The 23,808-nt window shown below is 46.5% G+C and overlaps 1 protein-coding gene across 1 annotated transcript in view; it reads right to left on the reverse strand.

Annotated features, from left to right (window-relative positions):
- LOC147607553 (uncharacterized) overlaps positions 1-23,808 on the reverse strand; it is a 43,038-nt gene that overhangs the window by 16,015 nt on the left and 3,215 nt on the right. Inside the window, exons 2-9 of the mRNA XM_086790578.1 lie at positions 23,655-23,716; positions 23,437-23,491; positions 23,226-23,298; positions 22,657-22,744; positions 22,297-22,379; positions 21,920-22,052; positions 21,749-21,827; positions 21,590-21,654 (exon numbers count right to left, since the gene is read on the reverse strand). Of these exons, the coding sequence (XP_086646704.1) occupies positions 21,590-21,654; positions 21,749-21,827; positions 21,920-22,052; positions 22,297-22,379; positions 22,657-22,744; positions 23,226-23,298; positions 23,437-23,491; positions 23,655-23,716 (638 nt within the window). The remainder of the gene's footprint in view (positions 1-21,589; positions 21,655-21,748; positions 21,828-21,919; positions 22,053-22,296; positions 22,380-22,656; positions 22,745-23,225; positions 23,299-23,436; positions 23,492-23,654; positions 23,717-23,808) is intronic.

Below are 23,808 nucleotides of genomic sequence, written 5' to 3' on the forward strand. Positions count from 1 at the left end.
GCAGGAGATATCAGTATGATCTACTGTCCTACAGATCAGAATGTGGCAGACATCTTCACCAAGGCATTACCACGTCCGAAATTTGAAGCATTCCGCAATGCTTTGAATTTGTTTCCTTTTGGTGGATGATGTACAGTGATCACATATCACTCCAGGGGGGTTTGTTGGGTTTTATGCTCTGTATGCACCCAGAGGAGTGCTAGTGATCATCAGTAGATTACTGGGGCACTTTTTACTTCAGTTAGTGGAGGTTTTTTCCCCCAGTTTAGCTCAGTTTCACTTATATGCAGTTTATAAGTGTTTTGGTCCACCCGGCACATTTATGGCCGGACATGTGAACACTTATCTTTAGGGTCACTATCATGTGGCTATTGTACTTCACTTTTTGATTAATCAAGCATACTGAAGTCGTGTTCTCTCTGCATCTTGGTTTCCACGCCTGCTTGAACTTGTGTAAACCCTAACCCTAACCCTGCAGCCTTCACTTATGCCCTCCATAGAGTTATCCATAGTTGCAGTTAGAGTTCAAGGTGCGCGCGACTGTGAACCATACTCAACCATCATCTCATGTGTCTAGAACACAAGATCATAGAAGTCCCATAAGCAGATGTACTGTCAGCCTCAGTACCTTCGGGTGAATACAAAGATGTCACCAAGCGACTCCTAGATGACAACTGAGCCTGTCTGTAACAAGGGAGCGGAGGTGCTACCCCCCTCTTGAGCATCAGGCAATGCTCCAGACCTATGCTCTGCTGAACCTGAATGAGCTGTAACAAGAGTCGACTCCAACTCAAAGGCATCAAAATAAAGCTGCAAATCCTGAGGTGAATCTGCTAAGTCACCCTCCTCCATCCACTTCGCATCCATCAGTGAACAGCTCTTGAACTTCACAGGATAGCGACGGGAAACTTTACCCTGTACCTTTCTTTCCTTATGTGCCAGTATATACTCAGGAATAAGAACCTCGTCAAGTTCCTCCACTTCCATCTGAGCCTCATCTGATACATCCTCAGGCACCCAAAACCTGCTTGTACTCCACCCAAGTGGTAAGCACAAGTCCTCGATGAAGCATAGTAGATCACCACTGCTAAACATAGAAAGAAACTGTCTTCCGAACCCATGAAGCCTCCGTGAAGATACCACCGGTGACAAACTGTCGAAAGCCATAGCCTTCAACGCATCTCCAACATCATAACACTTCAACTCCTTCTTGTTCCTGGCCGACTACTTCTTGTCCTTGGTGTCTTTTCTCCTGAACTTCATCTTCAGCTCTTGCTCTTCACCTCATATAGGCAAAGACACACAACCCTGCACTGTGTCCTGCACTTCCTTTTCACTTTCCTCATGTTGAAGCTTTTGATGTGACAACCACGGGCTCGCCTCCTTGAGAAAGTCGACGATGTCCCTGCAAACGGAACCTTGAAACCGGCCTTGACAGGCGGTGAAACAAACACTCGCACATAAAACACTTCAACGCCATTGAAAACCTAGAAAAGGAAAACAAACAAGGGGAGCTAGAGTGCTCCTACAAACAATACACGGACACCGATTGGCCCCAAAACGCAGTGGCGCCCCTTGCGGTATTTCTTTAATTGATTATGAGAGCTTTGATTACAATATAAGACTGGAAACACAGCCGTCACAGTAGAACCCTGGAAGCCTGCAAAGAACCTGCATCTCGCTTCTTGTCCACTCGGCATCCACAAACAAGTCCAGCCATTGTTCACATCGAAAGACTCTCTCACATTGAGTCTGCATACAGAAGCTTTCTCCCATGATCAAGGCTGCCACAACCATCCATAGCCTCTCACACTATGAACAGCATCACACCCTGACACATCCAGTGCTTCTGCATCACAACATAGACTCCCAAACTGTCTCTCAAAAGAGAACTCGCATCACAGCACAGCATACCATACAGTCGACACACCTGTACCAACCCTCTCTACCTTCCAAGGGTACTATCCATCTCTGTCATGGATTCCCTGTCCCTTGCCCAATCAGTAGCAAGGCTGTACCAAACATGTGTCCATTCCTGTACCCTCTGCCTGCATGTGACCTATCTCCTGGAGAAACCCAAAAACATGTTTCCTCGAGAAACCTACGACCTGTTTCCACATGAAACCCTTAGGCCTGTTTCCCTTTGAAACTTCTGTCCTGTTTCCATACATCTAGTTACCTGTTCCCTCATGAAACATCTGGCAACATAGAGATGCCCATAACTGGAGGTCCCACTGTTCCTTTCTCGCAGGAAGAAAACAATCTGCTCCATGAGCACGCAGCCATGCGAGCTTGCAACACTCCCATGCCAAGAAACATAACCAAAAGATCTGTACTTGTAGCCAGAAACCCAAGTACATTGCTGAATTTGCAGCCAAACAAAAACAGCCCATAAACTGTCCCAAAACAGTCCCGAACCCAAAGCAAAGAGAAGCTGAAAGTTCCATCAGTTGAACGCCATCGACATGATGTCTATGTTCATGAAAAACCAGCCCCTGTCCACCTTTGTGTCCAAAGAAACCAGCCCTTGTCTACTTTTCAGCAGAGGGAGAGAGAGAGAGAGAGAGAGAAAGGCTGTCCCCACATGTACGCCCCTGTTTCTCCTGCAGTCCCCTCTTTCCAAGAGAGCCTCTCATGCCCTGTTCAGTCCAGCACCTCTGCAGTCCATCCACGTGGAGTCCATGCCGACTGCGCCAACTCTATCCGCCTCCAGCAGCCCTGTAACTGCCTGCACATCTTTTCACCAGGAAGGGGGAGAGACCCACGCTCTGTTCAGTCCCTGCCCGACTGTCTTCTCCTCCACGCAGCCGACTTGTACCTGCAGTTCAGCCCACGTGCATCCTCCACGCAGCCGACTTGTACCTGCAGTTCAGCATGCCTCTGTCTCCTGCCCGGCCCTTCACAGACACCTGGGAGAGAGAAAGAGTTCAACGTGCTCTCCTGTGTACACTGCCGAACAGCCCTCCTCAACGAAAAAGCACACACTCAACAAGAGATAGGCGCCTCTTTTCTGCCCGCCAGCCCCTCTTCTTCAGAAAAGCATACACGTGGCCCCAAAATAGCATAAGGGCCACGTTTTCTTTCATGAAGAGCATTATAATGATTTTTAAAGGTTTTTGAAACCTTTTAAGTTAAAATCTTTTTGTCCCCTTCACACTTGGGGTTGTCCACACATGGGCTTCCTTTTTAACTCCAATCTGATGCCATTCACACTGTCCACCATGTCCCCGTGCACACCTGCATACTGTCCAGAGAAAAACACAGGGTCGTGACATACCCCCCTCTTGAAAAATAGCAAGCGTCCTCGATTGCACTCAATGGCACAGTAATGCATCTTATGAGCAAAGACTCCCCATACAACAAAAGCAATGGCCCTCCAATGCATCTGGGTGATAAAATAATCATCCTGCACAATAGGCCATACTGTCACGTCAAAGTGACAAACCACTCTTGCTTGTTCCTTCAGAACCTACAGCAAAAGTCTAAAACCAAATGGAAACACGTTAACTGTGTTAGCCAAAAACAAAACCATGCATCATTCTACATATGACAAACATATGCATGACACATATATGCATTCGCAAACAATATGCTCCTCAAGACGCTCTACCTACTCCAAAGTAACAGTCTAAGGGCTGCTCGCAAGCCTTATGTCCATGGGCATCCCGCAGGACCCACGACTGATGGTACAACATGAGCATATGCAAGCACTCAATGCATCCAAACACTACATCCACTAAGTACTTTCCCACATATGTTTCATGGCCATCCCGCAGGAGTCACACCCAGTGGTGCATCCATGACATAATAAAGCACTTGATGTGTCATACCAACATACATGCAGCATATGACACAATGCAGAGTATTTCCCAATGTATTCTCAATGGCACCAGAATACAAAAATACCTCTACCTCAAAAAGTGTATGCATACATGCACAAATAGAGTTCGATCCATAGAAACATGGGACGGGGAACGGGAACGGGGACGGGGACGGGGACGGGGAACGGGACGGGAACGGGGCAAAAGGCCGTCCCGGGGACGGTGGAAAAAACGGCAATCTGAAAACGATTGTTTTTTTGCAATTTTTTTTAACACACTTGATTTACACTTAGAAACCAAGACATTAAGCACAAAATTGCACCAAAAAGAGGAGAAATGCATAGTCGTATTAGCAAAAAACTATAATAGGGCGCCGATGGCGTGATAAACAAAAGTGAGTGTACAATGATCAATCTAAACAAAAATGCCAAATGGCATAATGAAAGGCCCAAGGAGGGTGTACACTCAAGGCAAAATGACTAAGTGCCAAGATACAAGACTCAAGAGACTAGGCAAGAGGCTGAAAAGGGTGAAGATCAATCGTGACCTCCTCGGTGAAGTCCTCCATAGGCTGGTCCTCAAGTGGGAGGGGAGGGGGAGGTGGGGGGGACAATGCCTCGGGCACAACCTCAAGCTCCTCTAAAATCTCGGCCCTCTGCTGATCAGAGAGATGTGGGTCCTGCTGTGCCTGCTCCCATTCGGTGAAAGGATCTGCCTTCTTTGTCAAGCCCTTGCAAAGCATTCGCAAGTTGGCACTGACAAACACCAAATCATTTGCACGCTGTACACCAAGGCGGTTGCTCTTCTTAGAGGCAATGTGGCTATAAACTGACCAGAGTTGCTCTAGGCAACTGCTACTGCAAGCCTGTGAGAGTACGCGCACAGCAAATTCCTGCAACTTTGGAGTTTCCGTACCATAATCCTCCCACCAAAGTGCAGACCCTACCTTGAAGCGGTCCGCCTGTGCATCTGCCAAACCAAAAGCCCCCTGCTTCTCTCTATAAATCTGCAATTGGTCCTTGATTGTGCGGCGATCCTCCTCACTAGTGTAAAGGCGATCCAAGGTTTGTCGAAGGCCTTTGCTCACCTCTTTGTCCTTGTGTTGCCCTTTGCCTTGAAACTCAGGATCAACAATGTAGGCAGCAGCATGGAGGGGAGAGTGGTAGGCTTGCCACCTTTTCAAACATAGGGATTTGACCTGTTTATAGTGAGGCTTGACTTTGAACATTGCTTTTAGCTTCTCTGTCATGCAATCCATTGCCTCGTACACTTTGCCAATGCATGGTTGAGTGGAATCCACCACCCTAAGGAGATCAATAATCGGTTGCACCATCTCCACAAGCGCCTTGGCCTCCTCCCACCATGCCGCATCATCCGCCCTTTCCCTGCAAAATTTGCCGACCGTCGTGGAAGCCTCTGAAGTGCGTGCAAACTCATCACTGAGGAAGAGTCCCCTCAATGCCCCGCTACATGTACACAAGCGGCCTAGCATGAGAAAGTTGAATGCAAACCTCGTCTCGGAATACTTAAGAAGAGAGAGGCTTGACTTCTTGGAAAACTCGTGCTGCACCCTGTGATGGTTGAGGACAAAGGTCACTATTTTGTTGGCACCCTCAATGACAGGTGCAACCCAATCCAAGGCCCCTATGTCTTTGATAAGGTTGTTGAGGCAATGGGCCATGCAAAAGCACACGGTGATGCGAGGATAAGTTGCTTGGAGAATTGTCCCCGCCGCCCTATTTGCCGGTTCTCCATCCGCACATATGGCAATGACATTCTCCGCCCCCACCGTCTCTAGTGTTGTTGCCCACTCCGCAGCAAGTATCTCGGCACTCTTCCCCGTCCCGGAAGCATCATGGGAGTCGACAAAGTATGTCTCCCCTCGTGAGTAGGCAACAACTCCATGGATGGAGCGCTTTCTAGTGTCACTCCACCCATCAACGACGAGGGTAACACCATTTTCAGCCCATTGCTCTTTCATGTGGTTGGCCGCCACCTCCACGCTTGCCTTCTCCTTGTCAAGGAGAGAGGTGCGGATGGTCTCCGAAGAGGGGGGAACATAAGAGGGTCCATACTCCGCTATCAATTTGCACATGGCCCGAAAGTATGGAGATCTATCCAAAACACCATATGCAAAACACAAACAAAATTCAGATTTTTACCATCATTTAGTCTTTTAAGTTTTAGTTTTTAAAGTTTAGAGCATGATATTTGAATTTTGAATAGTACATGAGCATAGTGCCAAGGACTTACCGTGCCGCCCGAAATGCTATGTGGTCATGAAAGAAGAATCGTGCCACCGCCATGTCCACCTCCTCTTTCAATTGAGGGTTCCAATTCTCATCAAGAGTACTTTGGCGTCCCCGGGAAGCGGATGCCTCTCTTGATGAACGAGGTACATGCGGCGTTGATGTCCTCACAAAGGATGTGGGGTCGACGGCCACTTGAGGATTGCGTTTTGCCAACTCGGCCGCCTCATAAACCACAAGCTTTTCAAGGAGCTCCTTCTTCTTCTCGGCCGAAACCTCCTTGCAAAATTGCACTTCGTTGCCGGGCTCATGCAAGAAGTGAGCACGCACTTTGTGGGCACCGCTGGTTCGCTTGTAGCCGCAAAGCTTACATACCCATGGTCTTGAACCACCCCCTTGACCGTATTGCGAGCACTCTACCTCATCCCACCAACTCCATCGATGTACGGCGGGCCTCCTTCTTCGTGATGGAGCGGGTGTTGAAGTGGTGGAGGCGGCGGCGGACCCGGGTTGAGGAGAGGAAGGGGTTTGAGAAGAGGATGCCATAGTGATAGAGACTAGAGTAGAGCTTGAGATGGATGGTAGAGCTTGAGAAAGAGTCAAGATGGAGAATTGGGATGGAGATGTTGGAGAAGGAGAGCTTGGACAATGGAGAGGGTGAGCTTGGAGAGGGAGAGCTTGGATGTTGGAGAAGGAGAGCTTGAAGAGGGTGAGCTTGGAGAGGGAGAGCTTGGATGTTGGAGAAGGAGAGCTTGGAGAGGGAGAGCTTGAGCCTTGAGCCTTGGGTCTTGGAGAGGGAGAGCTTGGAGAGGAGATGGCTTGAGGAGAGCATGGAGGTCTCTTATATAGAAGATGGGGAGCCATGTGGGAGAGCTTGAGCCTTGAGGAGGAGTTGCGCATCACCAAACGGCTAGGAGAGACGGCCGTTGAAGCCCCGCCAACGGTCAAAAACTGCGCCAACGGTCAGTTTGACCGTCCCCGTACGGACAGGGAACGCCGTTCCCGAAACGTTCCCGGAACGCGTTCCCAGCGTCCCCGTTTCGCTATCTGGCTGCCGTCCCCGTCCCTCCGTCCCGCCCCCGTCCCAGGCGTTCCCCGTCCCTAGGGTCCGTTCCCCCCGTCCCATGTCACTATGGTTCGATCCATATAGCCATGAACCAAACCAACTCTAGGACTACTCGCAAGACTTATGCCCTCCATAGAGTTATCCATAGTTGCAGTTAGAGTTCAAGGTGCGCGCGATTGTGAACCATACTGAACCATCATCTCATGTGTCTAGAACACAAGATCATAGAAGTCCCATAAGCAGATGTACTGTCAGCCTCAGTACCTTCGGGTGAATACAAAGATGTCACCAAGCGACTCCTAGATGACAACTGAGCCTGTCTGTAACAAGGGAGCGGAGGTGCTACCCCCCTCTTGAGCATCAGGCAATGCTCCAAACCTATGCTCTGCTGAACCTGAATGAGCCGTAACAAGAGTCGACTCCAACTCAAAGGCATCAAAATAAAGCTGCAAATCCTGAGGCGCCGGAAGAAAACAATCTGCTCCATGAGCACGCAGCCATGCGAGCTTGCAACACTCCCATGCCAAGAAACATAACCAAAAGATCTGTACTTGTAGCCAGAAACCCAAGTACATTGCTGAATTTGCAGCCAAAAAAAAACAGCCCATAAACTGTCCCAAAACAGTCCCGAACCCAAAGCAAAGAGAAGCTGAAAGTTCCATCAGTTGAACGCCATCGACATGATGTCTATGTTCATGAAAAACCAGCCCCTGTCCACCTTTGTGTCCAAAGAAACCAGCCCTTGTCTACTTTTCAGCAGAGGGAGAGAGAGAGAGAGAGAGAGAGAGAGAGAGAGAGAAAGCAGTACTGGCTGTCCCCACATGTACGCCCCTGTTTCTCCTGCAGTCCCCTCTTTCCAAGAGAGCCTCTCATGCCCTGTTCAGTCCAGCACCTCTGCAGTCCATCCACGTGGAGTCCATGCCGACAGTCTCTGCACCAGCTTTATCCGCCTCCAGCAGCCGTGTAACTGCCTGCGCATCTTTTCACCAGGAAGGGGGAAAGACCCACGCTCTGTTTAGTCCCTGCCCGACTGTCTTCTCCTCCACGCAGCCGACTTGTACCTGCAGTTCAGCCCACGTGCATCCTCCACGTAGCCGACTTGTACCTGCAGTTCAGCATGCCTCTGTCTCCTGCCCTGCCCTTCACAGACACCTGGGAGAGGGAAAGAGTTCAACGTGCTCTCCTGTGTACACTGCCGAACAGCCCTCCTCAGCGAAAAAGCACACACTCAACAAGAGATAGGCGCCTCTTTTCTGCCCGCCAGCCCCTCTTCTTCAGAAAAGCACACACGTGGCCCCAAAATAGCATAAGGGCCACGTTTTCTTTCATGAAGGGCATTATAATGATTTTTAAAGGTTTTTGAAACCTTTTAAGTTAAAATCTTTTTGCCCCCTTCACACTTGGGGTTGTCCACACATGGGCTTCCTTTTTAACTCCAATCTGATGCCATTCACACTGTCCACCATGTCCCCGTGCACACCTGCATACTGTCTAGAGAAAAACACAGGGTCGTGACACATGGACTGTCCAGGAGCCTGATGTGTCTCACGGTAGAAGATGATGTCCCTCCGAGAGTGAGTGAGAGAGTGGCCCGCGGGAGAGGGAGTGGGAGAGAGAGAGTGAGGGAGTTGGGCTTCTTGCCCTAGGCACTGGGGGAGAGAGAGAGTGAGGGAGTTGGGCCTGGGCCCTAGGCACTGGGGGGGAGAGAGAGAGGCTAGAGCGCTTGTTGCTTAAGCCTTAAGCTCTAGAGTGGGGCGGCCTGCCAAGAGTGAGAGGGGAAGAGAGAAAGAAGAGCACAAGCCTTATAGGCTCGTGGCGGTGCAGCCTTGCAAGTCACGGGTGATGGCAGCCATGCCAACGTGAGGAAAGCAACGGGCAACTAACGGGCAGAAGCGGAAAAAAATGGCGAAAAAACAAGACGAAAAAAAGCGGAAAAAAAAAAGTGCAAAAAAACAACGAAAAAAAAAAGGTGCGCGTGGCCGTCCCGTCCCCGACATGTGCAGCCCATTCCGCCATTCCCAGGACGGCATCCCCTTGTGATGTATCTGCCCGAGGCGTCCCCTCCGTCCCCAGCCCGTGCCGGAACGATTCGCCGATTCGGGACGGCATTTCCGCGTCCCAGCCCTCCGTCCCCTCCGTCCCCTATTACTATGGGGGAAATGCTTTACTTGTGGTAGCATTGAGCATATTGCAAATGCATGCCCAAACAAGAAGAAGCGTGTCAATGTGAATGCATCAAAGCCCAATGTACATATGGTTTTGGATGTGCAGGGCAACACTTCACATGATAGCAAAGATAAGGTTGTATGTAAAGCTTGGAGACAACTTAAGAATCAGCCCGCTTTGTTCATGTTTGATGATTGTGCAACTGAGAACTTCATATCTACACACATGGTAGCTGCTTTGGGTATTGAAGTGGAGGACATGGGTCCTCAAATTGAAGCACGGGCTACCTTTGTTGGTAGAGAAGTGCAGGTGATGCCTATTATTGGCCAGTTGCGCATACAGAGGGATGCATTCCTCAAGTTGAAAGATGCAACTACACATGGTCCAGCGTTGATCATTCCGGATTTGCAAAAGCCATTCAGTGTGAAATGTGATGCATCTAGAAATTGCATAGGAGCTATCCTAAATCAAGAGGGACATGCCATTGTTAGAAGTCATCTCCTGTCTATACCTATTTACCAGGGCCTCTGTTGTGGGTGTGCCCGCCCTTTTAGGTGTTTTCTCATTTTTCCTCACTCCCCGTATTTTTCCCCCATTTTTTTGTAGCTTGGGGGGCAGTCCTGAGCTGGCAGGCGCATCCATCTTCTGGCCGACTGTACCAGACTACAGTTCAATTCTGGCCAACTCATGATAGCTGGCCGACTGGTCTATATGGCTGGTCGTGGAGGTTTTGTGCCTGTCGGTTGCCTCTGAAGCAGGCCGATTGCTGTTTAGGGGCCATATAAAATGGCCCCACAACCCCTTGCGACATTTGTCTTGTAGGGTATTGTATTCAAGATCTTCTTGTGTATATAGAGCACAGTTACACGACTATCTCTCTACTTCTCTTGTGCTGTTTATTTTCTGCACTGTTCTTGCTCTAGTGTTTCCAGATTTTGTCATCATCTCCGTTGCGTATTCTGACATGGTATCAGAGCCCTAGGCACTTGATAGATCTTGGGAGTTGTGTGAGCAAGAGGGGGACTGTTGCGTTGCAGATAGGTGGACTGTTCGAGACTATTCGGGAAGAGGAGAAGCAAGAGGACGGCGGGCTGATTTGCTGGGCAACCACTTGCAGGTGTAAGTTCTTCTTTGTTCCTAGCCACCCACCCTTTTTCAGTTACATCCCCGCAATGGCAGATTTATTAGAGATGGCTGAGAAGCATGTGAAGATCCCAACACTTCACACGTTCCCGGTGGACCATCAGCTGGACAGGAACAACTACGGCATATGGAAGGTTATGATGGAATCTGTTCTGGAGTCATACGACCTTGCTGATTTCATCGTTGTTGGGGTTCCACGACCGGAGGTAGAGGAAGGGGAGTTACCGTCAATTCGTAAGGACCGAGAGGCACAGGCACACTTGTGGGATCGTGTCAACACTAGGGTCTGCTCATTTATATTCCTCAACTGCACACCGTAGGTAATCAATCATATAAAGCATATGACGTTGACCAGAGGTATATGGCAGCATTTGGCTTCTCTTTACAACAGGGTATCGCCCATGAAGAGGATTTCCTTGGAAGTACAGATGCGGGTTATGAGCCCTGCAAAGTCGTCAACGATGCGGGAGCATATTAACAAGCTGCAGACTCTTCAACAGGAAGTTCTTCAGGCTGGGAAGGAGATATCATCGGAGGACATGGCCATAACGTTGCTGTCACATTTGCCCTCTCAATACTCAGCATTCTACTCGTCTTTGATTACCAGTGGCAAGCTCAGCACCTTCATGTGGGAGGAGCTTGTGCCCATGGTCTTGGACCAGGAGGAGAGATTCTCGAACCCTCCATAGGGCGGAGGTTCAGAGGCCTTAACTGGCCAACGGTCGAAAGGCCGTAACAAGGGCAAAGGGAAGGCTTCACTGGAGACGTCTTCTAAGAAGAAGTCCAACGTTGACCGCGAGAAACTAAAGGCAGAGAGGACCTGTAATGATTGTGGCGAGAAAGGCCACTATTGGAGGCAGTGTCCCAAGCGGAACACCGAGAAGGGTGAAGAATCCTCAGCAGCAATTGTGAAGACTCCAGCATTTGTGCACCTAGAGGTGATGGACACCGATGTTTCATTTTCTTCAGGTAGGGAGGAGGTTGGAGGACTCGCCACAACGGATACTCAGGAGTGGATTCTAGATAGTGGTGCTTCCAGGCACATGACTCCTTCTCGTTCAGATTTACAGGATCTCTGCAGGTATTCTGGTCACATTCTTACTGGGGATATATCCACTATCCTAGTTCACAGTGAGGGCAGGTTGGAGATAGTTCCTGATGGCAAAGGTGGAAAGCATTCCTCCCAGGTGTTGTATGTTCCGTCACTTGGTTTTCATCTGTTGTCAATGCATCAGGTTTGTTTGATGAGCATTTTGTTGCTCTCCGGGACAAGGCATGGAAATTCTGTTCGCATCATTACATTTGGAATTGAGCAGATACCAAGAGTTGGCAAAGTGCCTATGACAGAATGTCTACCAGTTGGGATATTTTTAGAGATAAAGTTTATGGAAGGACCCATCTCTTAGATTGGGACATGTGGCAAGAAAGTGGATCAAAGTGAGACAAGTGGCCTGACACTTGTTAGAAAGTGGATCAAAGTGAGACAAGTGGCCTCACACTTGTCACTTCAGCTATTGTGTGGCTCTCCACTTGTCATTGTAGCCTTCTCTTGCCATTTTAGCTCATGGGAGGCCCAAATCTATAAATTGGAGCCCTCTCTCTTCATTAATAGAGGCTCTCTTGCTGCACACTAGCCTCTACCACCGTTGAAGGCTTCCCTAATGATGGCTACTCTCTTTCTCTCTCTCTTGAAGGCTGCCCATGAAGAATACCGGCTATTGGGGAATGTTTTGGAGGCTTCCATCGCGAAGAAATACTGAAGGCAAGGGTATCTAATCATTTATTATGATTTCTAGCCATTGTACTTGTTGTACCAGTCCTTGTACCGCCTATACCAACTTCTGTACTTGCTGTATCACTCATTGTACCGACTTTTGTACTTGTTGTACTAGCCACTATATCTGCTGTACTAGTCACTATACATGCTGTACCAGCATTTGTACTTGTTGTACCTCCTATACCAGCCATCGTACCGATTGTACCAACCACTGTACGTGCTGTACCAGCCACTGTACCGGCTGTACCAACCATTGTACCTGTTGTACCGGTTGAATTGAGAGTTGTACTTGCTGTACCAACTCTATTGCATGAAGACCCGTGGTTTTTGGGGAAGAATCAATACCCACACGGATATATATGGATTATATTGTTGGCTCGACATTTCCACAGCCTAATTTCCGGCTTGGTAGCCTCATGTTGGGCTGTGTTATGGCATTTGTATATGGATAATCCGGCATCTCCCGTGGGGAGAGTAAGGCCCTCAAAGCTTGTACATGATATTATTCTCCTTGGGTAATAAAGTACTCCAAGGGGGGGATCGGCCCATTCCGGCCTCTATGTGGTGTCACATGTGCAAGATCCATTTTCAGCATTTGTGGATGTTTTGTCCAGCTTTTATGTTTTATGCAAAGTTGATGCTGGATATGTGTTAAGGTTGTGGCCATGTTTAAGTGTTTTGATATGCATTGATGGTATCAACAAGTGTGTCAAAGGCCCTAGTCCCCTTGGCACCCGCCGCGAGTTAGAGGTACTATGGGCCTTTTCGAGTGATCGAAACGATCAATGAAGTGGCTTTCAGGTTGGTATTGCCTAGCAATTAGCACATACACAGTTCTTTTCATGTAAGTCTCCTTCACAAATATGTAGGGCCGAGCCTAGTGAACCGGTCATTGAAGATCCACCAAAAGTGGATGAGCTTGAGAAGATTTTGCACAAGGAACACAAGCTTGCTGTGCAGGCAAAGTTATCTAGCGTTACCTTGTGAAGTTCAAGAACTATCTTCCCATTGATGCTAAATGGGTAGATGAAGAGTTCTTTAGAGATTGCCCGCATTTGTTTCAGACGTATTTGGATGCTTTTCAATTGCAGACAACTATATAGAAGCCGGGGAGAATGTCACCATTTGGCCACCCAATTGGTCCGCCCGTGCTTTCTCATTATGTATGTACATTGGACTGGTGTCCATGGCAGTTGCATATGGCGGGGATTGATGCCACTCATGTGATATTGTGAACTTGGCTTTCCGCTGAGACTTGTGCATGTGTGTACATGCTCGAAAATGCCTCAAGGATTGGTGTTCCATTGGGTCTGGTACCTCGTATACTTGCCTGGAGCACGTCTATTTTGGTATAGTAACGGGGATTGTCCATACCAATGTTGCATTGCATAGAATCTTTATGTGCTTGCTTGCAATTGAAATTGCATGCTATTTTTATGCTTGCCTGACCAATGTGTAGTTTCGGGTAAGGAAAAGCCCGCCCGTAAACTGTGCAAGTAAAACTATTTGCTGACATGGTTAATGGCATGTTACAAGTGGTAAGTATTAGTCATAAACCTTGCCTTCGAAATTAGCATTAATTTATAAGTGAGTGTGTACACACTTCATTAAGTTTTGGGCGACCAAAACTCACTTATAAATTATGACCACCCGTGTGTTCACACACACTGATGTCCTGAGGTGGACAAAACTCACTTATAAATTATGACCACCCCTGTGTTCGCACACACACTGATGTCCTGAGACGGACAAAACTCAATGCCCACCACCCAGACCTTATTTCCTTTGTACAAAGGAAGCATCCAGCCATGTGTCCATCTCACCTTGCACCACGTCGCTTGTCCTCTCTACCCGACACCTAGAGTGGACATCTCATCTCTCTTCTAGAAGTTAGTGCCCTCCTTCATGAGGCCTTTTGGCTGTATTTTCTGCACTTTCTCCTTCCCAACTCCATATCCAAGCTTGCTAGTGTGTTTTTCAAGCTTCCAAGAGTGTTTCCAAGTGGTGTTCACTCTCCCACACTCTCCCTATGATTGAAATTCAGCAAAACAGCTCTTATATTTGCTGTAATTTCTGGTCTTTTTGCTGAAAACCCTAATTTCAACACTCTTTTCTCAAGTTGAACCATAGGGGAAGCTTTCCCAAGGTTCGCTTCATCCTCTTGAATACTTTTGTCTCGCGAAGGATAAAAAGATAAACACGCCGACCATGTTTATGCCAACCGACCAACATCATTAGGTAACCACTGGTTGTGTTTTCTCACTTGGGTCGGCAGCCATTTCATAGAGCAGTAAAAAGCAGCCTACCGTGCGCTTTCCTCTGCAAAGACAGAGTATCAAGCAGCTTGCTATGCTGCATGTGAGGCGATTTGGTTGCGGAGATTATTGGAAGAACTTGGCTTTCCTCCTACCATATCTACTCTGCTTTGGTGTGACAATCAAAGTTGCATCACCATCGCCAAGAACCCTGTGTTTCATGCTCGTACGAAACACATTGAGATCCAGTATCACTATGTTCATGAACGGGTTCTTGCGGGAGATTTGTGTTTGGAGTTTTGTCCTTGGAGTTTGTTCAACATCCGGTGCTGAGAGGGGGTGTTAGCATTTCATCCCTGTATGCTGCCCATATTTAGCCCTTATTTGTCCCCTTTTCATGGCCCTTATTTTTCCCCTATTTTTTTGGCATTTTCCCTAGTTGGGTCCTTCATGGCCAGTCAGCCAACCCCATACCTAATATAGATGGTCTGGCTCGGGATTATATTCATTGCAATATATTCAGCCTTTTGGCTTCATATCTCCCTCTCTCTTGCACTCTCAGTTCAGCACAATCTAGTACTTCCTTTGCTTCTGCTCTATGCACACTCTTCATGCTCTCAACATTAACGAAGTGGTTTCAGATTGAGAGTTGGTCAACGCTGCTCTCAGTCCACTCCCACCATCCTACCAAAATTTTCATCCCTCTATGAATCTCTCATTGAGAAGAGGTGCACCTCCAGTAATTTTTGAATCTTGATGAGCAGAAGGAGCAGTCGAGGGTCAACTCCAATATGTGGTTAACATACTCCCCTTCCTAAACTCAATCGCATCCTTGTCATCATCGGTAACAGGTTGTCGAGGCATGCTAGGAAGTGTCGCACTTGGTTGCGTCTCCTGTCTCTCTAGAAATGAGAGGGGACAAAGGAGTTAGTAAGATGGAAAGAAGTTAGTGGAGTACTAGCGATTAAGTATCCAGCTAGTCTTATGGGCTCTTATGAGTTGGCTTGCTTGTAGGGGATCAGTAGTGCTATTTATTTTGTTTTTGGTATGTTATATTTTTTGTCCCCTTTGCAGCGGGACATCCTCTTTAGATTTAGAGTACTTGAATGAGTAGACTTAGCATAGAATACTTAATGACCAATATCCAAGGGGTACGTGGTATTATTAAGGAGGGGTTAGGAAAACAATGGTGTTAGTAAGCAAGTGGTGAGGGAGGAATTCCGGACGGACAAGGAGGCAATGCGCATGGAAACTGCTTGCACTCCAAGATATTATATGTTGATGGCGATGTACATGAAGCTCTAGCATCTTTATCAAGATATCGTAATGGGTATCTTGGCTCTTGTGGATGTTGAGTTATCGGGTTGCAGTGTTCTCTCTTTCATTTTGTGGGTTGTCTTCCTCTATCATTGTAGCTCATGGAACTGGGATCCTGTGCTGATATGAGTGGTAGTCGATGGTGAGGATCCAAATGTGTTGACCATAAGAAGAAGTTATGGGTAGGATGGATTAGGCTTAAAGCACAATTATTCAGGTGAAGCGGGGCTGATTAAGAAATGATATGTGAGCGTTTTCAAGAAAAATGGACTGAAGGTTAGTTTTTAACAAATCAGACCAAATTTTTTTGGAGATGCACCTTCGGTGCCATTGTAGGGAAAGGCTCATTGCCATGCATAGGTGTATAAGACTTGCATAAGGCTTGTATAAGCCGCCTTGCATCCTCACGACCTTATCTTTTGTACTTCACCTTGAGTGCTTTGTGTCCACGACTCCCTTCACTCTCTCTCTCTCTCGGTGTTGACTCTCCCCATCTCTCTCATGCATTCTCTTCACCACCCTCTCTGTTCGCCAAAAGGACCACAGCAAAGAGGAGGCTTGGGAGGTTTATACGTTTCGCCCTGGCGCTGCTACCCTTGACTTGGACAAGGCTCTCCAGGAGATCAGCCAGATTCTGCAGAAGGCCACCTAAGATAGACTTCAAGCCTTCTGAGAGAGCGGATAAGAGGCCTTCGCCGTAGCTTGGCCTCTCTCCAGTGTCTTGAGGAGCAGAGCCCCAAAAGCCTCTATATTGGAGCACAGCTGCCCACATGCCGCTTCATGCCCTAAAGGACAGCAGATTGGAGTACAAATATCATCATGCTAGAGCCTTCTTCTGGACCTAGGCAGGGGATGCAGTCACGCATGATTCCTTTTCATCCATAGGACCACACAATTGGCAAGACAAAATGCACAGCCTCAGGAAACTTGATGGGACGGACTCACCTCGAGTTCGAGCCATCGCCTGACTTTTACAGTCCGCTCCTTACCGTGAAGCCCAACTCCCCCAGCCTGACAAAGCGTTTGGCAACACGCACGACAGCGGCCATGAGTGCTTTCTTGGATCCTCCCTTCCCCATCGATGAGTTGGGGGAAGCACTGCAAGCTCTTCCCCGCCAGAAGTGTGCACGTGAGGATGGCCTACCAGTTTCTCTCTTCCCGTGGCACTGGGATCTCATGAAGATTGGATTGCGGAGTGCCTTCAATGAGATCGCCTCAGGAGCACAAATCAACTAGCACAAGTCATGTGGCTTTTGGGTGGACCTTGGCCCCACTCTAGGTAGGTGTCTAGTTGGGGTTTTCAAGGGATCCCATGCCACACCCCCATGCGGTATCTTGGGTGCCAAGTGAGCATAGAGTCTAGACATCTCTGCAAAGCAGCAAATTTCCCCCCCTTCTTCTGAGCATTCGAAGAAAGCTTTTGTACTGGATGCTCATCACTTCATGCTAGGTGTTCTTGCATAAGCCAAGTCCATCAACTAATCAGGAACTTCCTTTGGGCAAGGGGCAATGGCAAGGCCGCCAGCACCAAGGTTGCATGGAGAGTCATCATTCAGCCCCACCACAAAGGGGGCTTGGGGATCATTAATCCAAAGGTACATAGCAAGGCCTGTTGGGCAAGCTGATAGTCCGCGGCCTCCTTCCACACAGAGAGCCGTGGAATGACTTCCTCCCTGCCTGCATCTCAGCACGCACACCCGTCCTTGGCAGCCCCTAGCCCTCAAGTCCCAGGTGGATCTTCACAAAGGCAGCTTGCACGCTCAAATTTGGTTCCTCCTTCAAGGACAAATTTGCAGCCAGCCTTCAAGATGCTTGGCCCTATTGAAATATACAAGTGAATAGGGTGTGTGCGGGAACAAGCCCTTAGCAAGAGGCTGTAAAAGAGAATCTGTAAATGTGAGAGAAGTTGTGAAAAGGTGAGAAGTATCTACTGGGAGAGAATAACGGATAGCATGAGAAGATTTAGGTAGTGTGGAGATATTCTGGAAAGAGGTGGAGAGAATCAAGCAAAAGAGGTGGAGTGAATCAAGGAGAGCTCAGTGGGATTAGATACTTGGATGTAAACTCTATAAATTGAGGCATTGGCCTAATGAGAATTTGGTGGTTTTTTATTATCCATGCCTACATTAAGCTATCAGTTAATTGCTCACTAATCACGTCTTAATTATCATCTAATCTCTTTTCTAATGATGTTCATTCTAGCATTTGATCCACCATAGCTCATCACATTGCTGCAAATTTAATATGGTATCAAAGCCTAGCCTAGAATCCATCAAATTTATGAGCCCATTATCTTACTAATTACCTAGCTAATTAGGATTAGTAGATAATCAAGTTTTTTTACCTCTTTTTCAAAGAGCTTATGTACCCCCAACTGATGGAGGAGCTCTCTCTCCCTTCACACATAAAATTGGCCCAAACCCTTTTAGCCAAGCATAGCCATAACCCTTGTGCTTCAGTCCATCCAATCACATCAACAAACCCCCGGCGCACGCTGCAGATTTTCGCGTTTTTTCAGGCGCCTTTTTTTTTAAGGAGATTTGAGATCTTGTCTGCACCAGAAGACATTGCTCTAATTCCTCTTGGCCCCAAGGGTTTTCAAGGGTGCTCTACAAGCTAGTGAAGACAGTTTTTTATTTCATCAAGTCTACAGTGAGATCCAAGCTCTCCATCAAATCTGCAGGTGACTTTGGTAAAATAGAGATTAAGTATTCAATGTTTGGTCAAATCTTGTGTTTCTTGGCTTAATCCTCTACTAGACTAATTGCTATTGATGGCCTTGAAAGGATTTTAGCTCATTTGAACTCTAAGGCCCAGATCTGGACTCCCCGCATACTCTGTTTTTTGCACACAAAACAGAGGATTATTTTGCTAATCAATGATTAATCAATACTAATCACTGTATTTTGGTGCAATTGAGGGTTCAAATTAACCATTGGATATCTGATACAGATCCCTATAACTCAGATTGCAATTCGGAGATGGTTTGATACTCCAACCATTCAGTACAAATTTGTTACCCTTGGTTTAATGTAATTTCTGGTGAATTTATGCTGATAAATTTGTTATAATCATCACCTAAACACCAGATTGAGTTGTAAAAGGATAGACACTGCCCTTGAATCTTGAAATTGGATCAAGAGATAAGACCCTCTTCACATCATCATGAGCACGGCACAAGAGAGCCAAATTTAATGGGGAACAGTTTTATACATGGCAAACAAAAACCATGTATTTGCTCATGAGGAAAAATATGTGGGAGCTAGTTGAAAGAAGAGATGAATGCCCGAAAGTGAGTGGGAAAAATGAGTGGAAGAGCAAAAATGAGAAAGCATTAGAACTTATCGCACTCAGTTTAAATGATGAAATCATTCATCACATCACACGGATACAATGGACAAAAGATGCATGGGATGAACTCAATAAATTATTTGTCATTCATGCAAAAAATTCAAAGATAAATCTGTTAATGCAATTCTACAAACTGGATATGAAGGAAAGTGAACCTTTAATCACACATTTGAACAAATATAAAAGCATTAAGCAACAACTGGCAGCCATTAGCAAGAAGGTAGAAGATGATGAGGCACTAGCAGTGCTTCTGAAGAGTGTGGACAAAGGTGAATATGAAAACATTGTAGCAACATTAAAGAATGTACTTGAATTGAAGCTACACGAGATAGAAGGAGCTCTACTAGAGCAAGAGACCAGAGTCAAAGAGAAGAAATGGTTGGACTCAACAGCTGGAGAAGAAAAAGCATTCTTCACCCGAGAAGGATTCTCTTGAGGACAAGGACGAGGAAGAGGCAGAGTAGGAGGAAGGACCTTCACTTGCCACAACTGTCGAAAGCCAGGACACATGGCAAGAGCTTGCTACGGCAAACCCAATGGAGAAGGAACGACATCGGCAAACTTCATGGAGGCTCCTAAGGAAGTGGAGTCAAATCATCTTTTTTGAGAGAGAGAGAGAAATGAAACGAAATGTTATATTAACGTCTTCAAAAGGCCAAAGTGACCTATGAGACCAAAGTTACAACCATGTGAAATCTGATACACTATCTGGAAAAGAAAAGAAAGGACTAAAGGTAAGTATCTAGCCCTACAATACATCAGTATAGGGAGCATCCGGAAACAGCAACTAGGGGGAGAGAGAGAGAGAGAGAGAGAGAGAGAGAGAGAGAGAGAGAGAAACCCCACAACCCAATGTAACCTGCCCCAACAGAGTAAAATCACCTCTGAGCCACTGATGATGTAGGCCATGTGGTAGATGTATGTGTGAGCACTTTAGTCAAGGTCACGGACACTTGTAGTAGCCTTGGACACATAGAGAGAGAGAGTGTCAAGGACTATTGAGTTTAGAGACTTGAGGCACTGGTCGCGGACTACCAAGTAAGAGAGAAACTTGGCATAGGGTCCAGGTGTGCTAGAAGTATGGCTGTAAAAGAGAATCTGTAAATGTGAGAGAAGTTGTGAAAAGGGAGAAGTATCTACTGGGAGAGAATAAAGGGTAGCATGAGAAGATTTAGGAGGTGTGAAGATATTCTGGGAAGAGGTGGAGAGAATCAAGCAAAAGAGGTGGAGTGAATCAAGGAGAGATCAATGGGATTAGATGCTTGGATGTAAACTCTATAAATTGAGGCATTAGATGCTTGGATGCTTGGAGAGATCAATGGGATTAGATGCTTGGATGTAAACTCTATAAATTGAGGCATTGGCCTAATGAGAATTTGTTGGTTTTTGATTATCCATGCCTACATTAAGCTATCAATTAATTGCTCACTAATCACGTCTTAATTATCGTCTAATCTCTTTTGATTCTAGCATTTGATCCACCATAGCTCATCACATTGCTGCAAATTTAACAGGCCCTTCCTTGCCAGCCCTCTTCGAGGCTCCTCTCTCTACCAACAAAGAGCACTCTGGAACCACTTTTCCACTTACCGAGCGGACGCCAACTTGGGATCACACTCACACAGATTTGCTCAAGTCCAGCTCATTGTGGTGATTGGTTCTCCTTCAGAAAGCTTCCTCTCTCTGTCTAGTCCGAGTGCTCTATGGAGGACGGAGGCTTATTGTCGGCATCAACTCTGCCATTCCTCTGGCTTCCCCCCAACCCCCCCCCCCAAAACCCAGGCAGGAGGGGTGGGGCTTAGTGGGTGGCGATCTTCTCTCGTTCACGACAGTCGATCTTCGCTATTGAAGAGAGTCTTCTGCCTCTTGCCTTTGAGATAGGCAGCCATCAAGCCTCCCTGCGGAGAGTCCGGATCCTCAGCTTCCACGAGCACAGGTGGTACATCGACCCGTGCAAAGTTGCATGCAACCCCTCTTGATGCCTATCGCTTTGGGAGAACCGGCACAGGAGGGAAGCCGCCCCTGTCCTGTCTTTTATGGGACCCCAGCGAATGGTTCTGGAGGGACCCTGCTCTTCCGCCGGAGTAGCATCAGGTTTTCCTTTCTTCGAGTACTCAGCCAGAGAATGAGGTTGGTTCTACTGGAAATTCGCCAAATTGTAAAGGTCCTCAGACTCTTCAAGAGCAGCGCATGCAATATGCCACCTAACATATGAACTATGGCCTTGGCCACCTCTATTCAAACTAAGAATCTACCCACTTTCCATATGTCCAAGAACAAGACTATCTCCTTCATTCAAACTAAGAATCTACCCACTCCAAGAACAGGACTATCTCCTCTCAAAACATGACAAACATTGCTTGGAATTCCAAGAGTCTGAACCTTTTCAAGAGCGGCTACTACAGAAGTTATATGCTAAATTAGACCCAGTATGGTGCCTATACCTCAAGAGCAACCATTGTTGGAGTAAGAGTGTTCACATCCGAACATCCCAGTTGTAAAGCCATTTCTAGAAAAAAGAAAAACAAAATTAGCAACAACATGCCAGATCAATAGGCAGGCAATGCCAAAACCCATGGAGAAATTGAGACATTCTATCTTACTTTGAAGAGAGACGGAAGCATCAGCATCCGCATAAAAGGGTCCCCGGATGTTGAGAATGCCAGAAAGCCTCTCCAAAGCCTGCATGTCTTAAAGGCAAGAAGCCCCATAACTATATTGATAGAAACTCCTACTTATAACATGAATCTTACGGTTGGTTTCACTTCTCCTACCTGGCTATGGGCAGAGCCACTAGTTGCCAGCCCTAACAAGGGTCGTGAGTCTATACCGACAGCAATGACCCGTTTTGCCAAAACCTCCACAGGCACATCCAGCCAGACAGTTACACCATGCCTCAGATAGCTCCTGTGTCATGAAACAGACAATAAAGTCATTTCTGAATACTTTAGTCTATCTCTTCCTGTAAAGCAAACAGTCCCCTGCCAATGAGGTGATAGCTCAAGTGGTAAAGGTGTTTGTCTAGAACCAAGAGGTCTTGAGTTCAAAACCCCACAAGGTGTTTCCTCAGCAGCATCGCCTCAACACTGCAGGTCTCTTGCACATTGAAAGATGATTGAGAGATGTTTAAAATAATGTACAACTTACTAACCAATTCATTGGCCGTAGAACCATACCCCCACCAGTTGCAACCACCAAACGGCCCATACACGAGAGCTGCTTCAGCACCTCCGTCTGTGGTTACATACAATAGTGTGTTATGATACATAGTTTACAAGGCATCGTAATGAACACAAGCTCTCTCATCATCCCAAACACAACTGAAATCATTCCACACCCTGACACAAGAATACCTCAGATCAGACAATATATTATATTACACACGCTTGAGTGAGAGCCAGAGGGCTTCACTCAATTACATTTGCCAACAGTAGATAGCTTCACAAGCAAATGTGCACAGTTAACGCACTTGTCATATGCACTCTTGGTACAAGTGAGAAAAATATCCAACCTCGGCATCTCTAAAGCTATCCTCATCTTCCTCCTCGAACAGTTGAGAAACAGTTGTCCCACCAGCAGCTTCCTCGATAAGCTTATCACTGCAGCCACCATCAGAATAGTGGATTGCCTGTGAACTGATGGTTATACAAGTTCACACTAAGCAGATCCAGTGTTGTCAAGTAGTTCTTTTTACTCTAGTGTTGTCAAGAAGTTCTTTTTATGTCAAGGAGTTCTTTTTACAAGTCAAAAAACATATTTCACAAAGTCATAGTGTGTGGGTTTTAAAAAAAATCCAAAAGAATGGCTGATTCACCCCGTAAGAAAAAGTCACCCTACATATATCATGCATAAGTAAGTGAGTGAGTGTATTTGCATACACGTGTGTATGTATGTATGTACACACACATACTGACAAAAAGAAAAATCAAAAGCAAAGTAATCTATAAAATCAATTTCTTGTAAAGTATTTTTTTTTAAGGTACCTTTTTAAGTAAAATTAATGCACAAAAAGAATAAATTATGGTAAAGTTACCAACTATCCTCATCCATTATCACATTGAATGTGGTGCAAGTTCTCACCTATCAAAAAAGTAGTAGCCTAAGGCTTCTGCTAGAGTTTTGCCAATTGTACTCTTCCCACTTCCCATCATACCTGTACACACTCCATAAAATGCAACATGTCTTTTTAGTCATCCTAAAAGATGGGTTATGAAAAAGTTTTGTACAACATGGACTAAAAACCTTGTTCTAAGTCACAAGCTACCATGGACTTTATAAAGAGTATGCATACCTACAAGATAAATACAAGTTCCCCTCAACTCGTCCACTATTTCGCTAGCTCTTTTCTGCAAAAGTTAACGCATTCTTCTGTCAAAGGTAGTCAATTGCTGTAGCACAGCTGAGACAAAAACCACACCACAAGGGACCTTAATATGAAAACACAAGCAGCTTTAAATTACAAAGTGCCTTACAAATGCACTCACAAGTGAAGATTGGATTGTCAAGCACCTTTAAAAGGACCTTGTGCTCGTCATCATGCCCGTCCCCATTTGACTTGCATAAGATACTTCCTGATGTCCCAAAGAAAGATGCCACCAACAGTAGGAAATGTTAATCCTTTTCCCTTTGTGATAGCCTTGTCATTACCCTCCCTATTAGGACT

Source organism: Cibotium barometz, chromosome 55 (genome assembly GCF_041138505.1).
Source record: "Cibotium barometz isolate CiBa-2024 chromosome 55, ASM4113850v1, whole genome shotgun sequence".
NCBI lineage: Eukaryota > Viridiplantae > Streptophyta > Polypodiopsida > Cyatheales > Cibotiaceae > Cibotium > Cibotium barometz.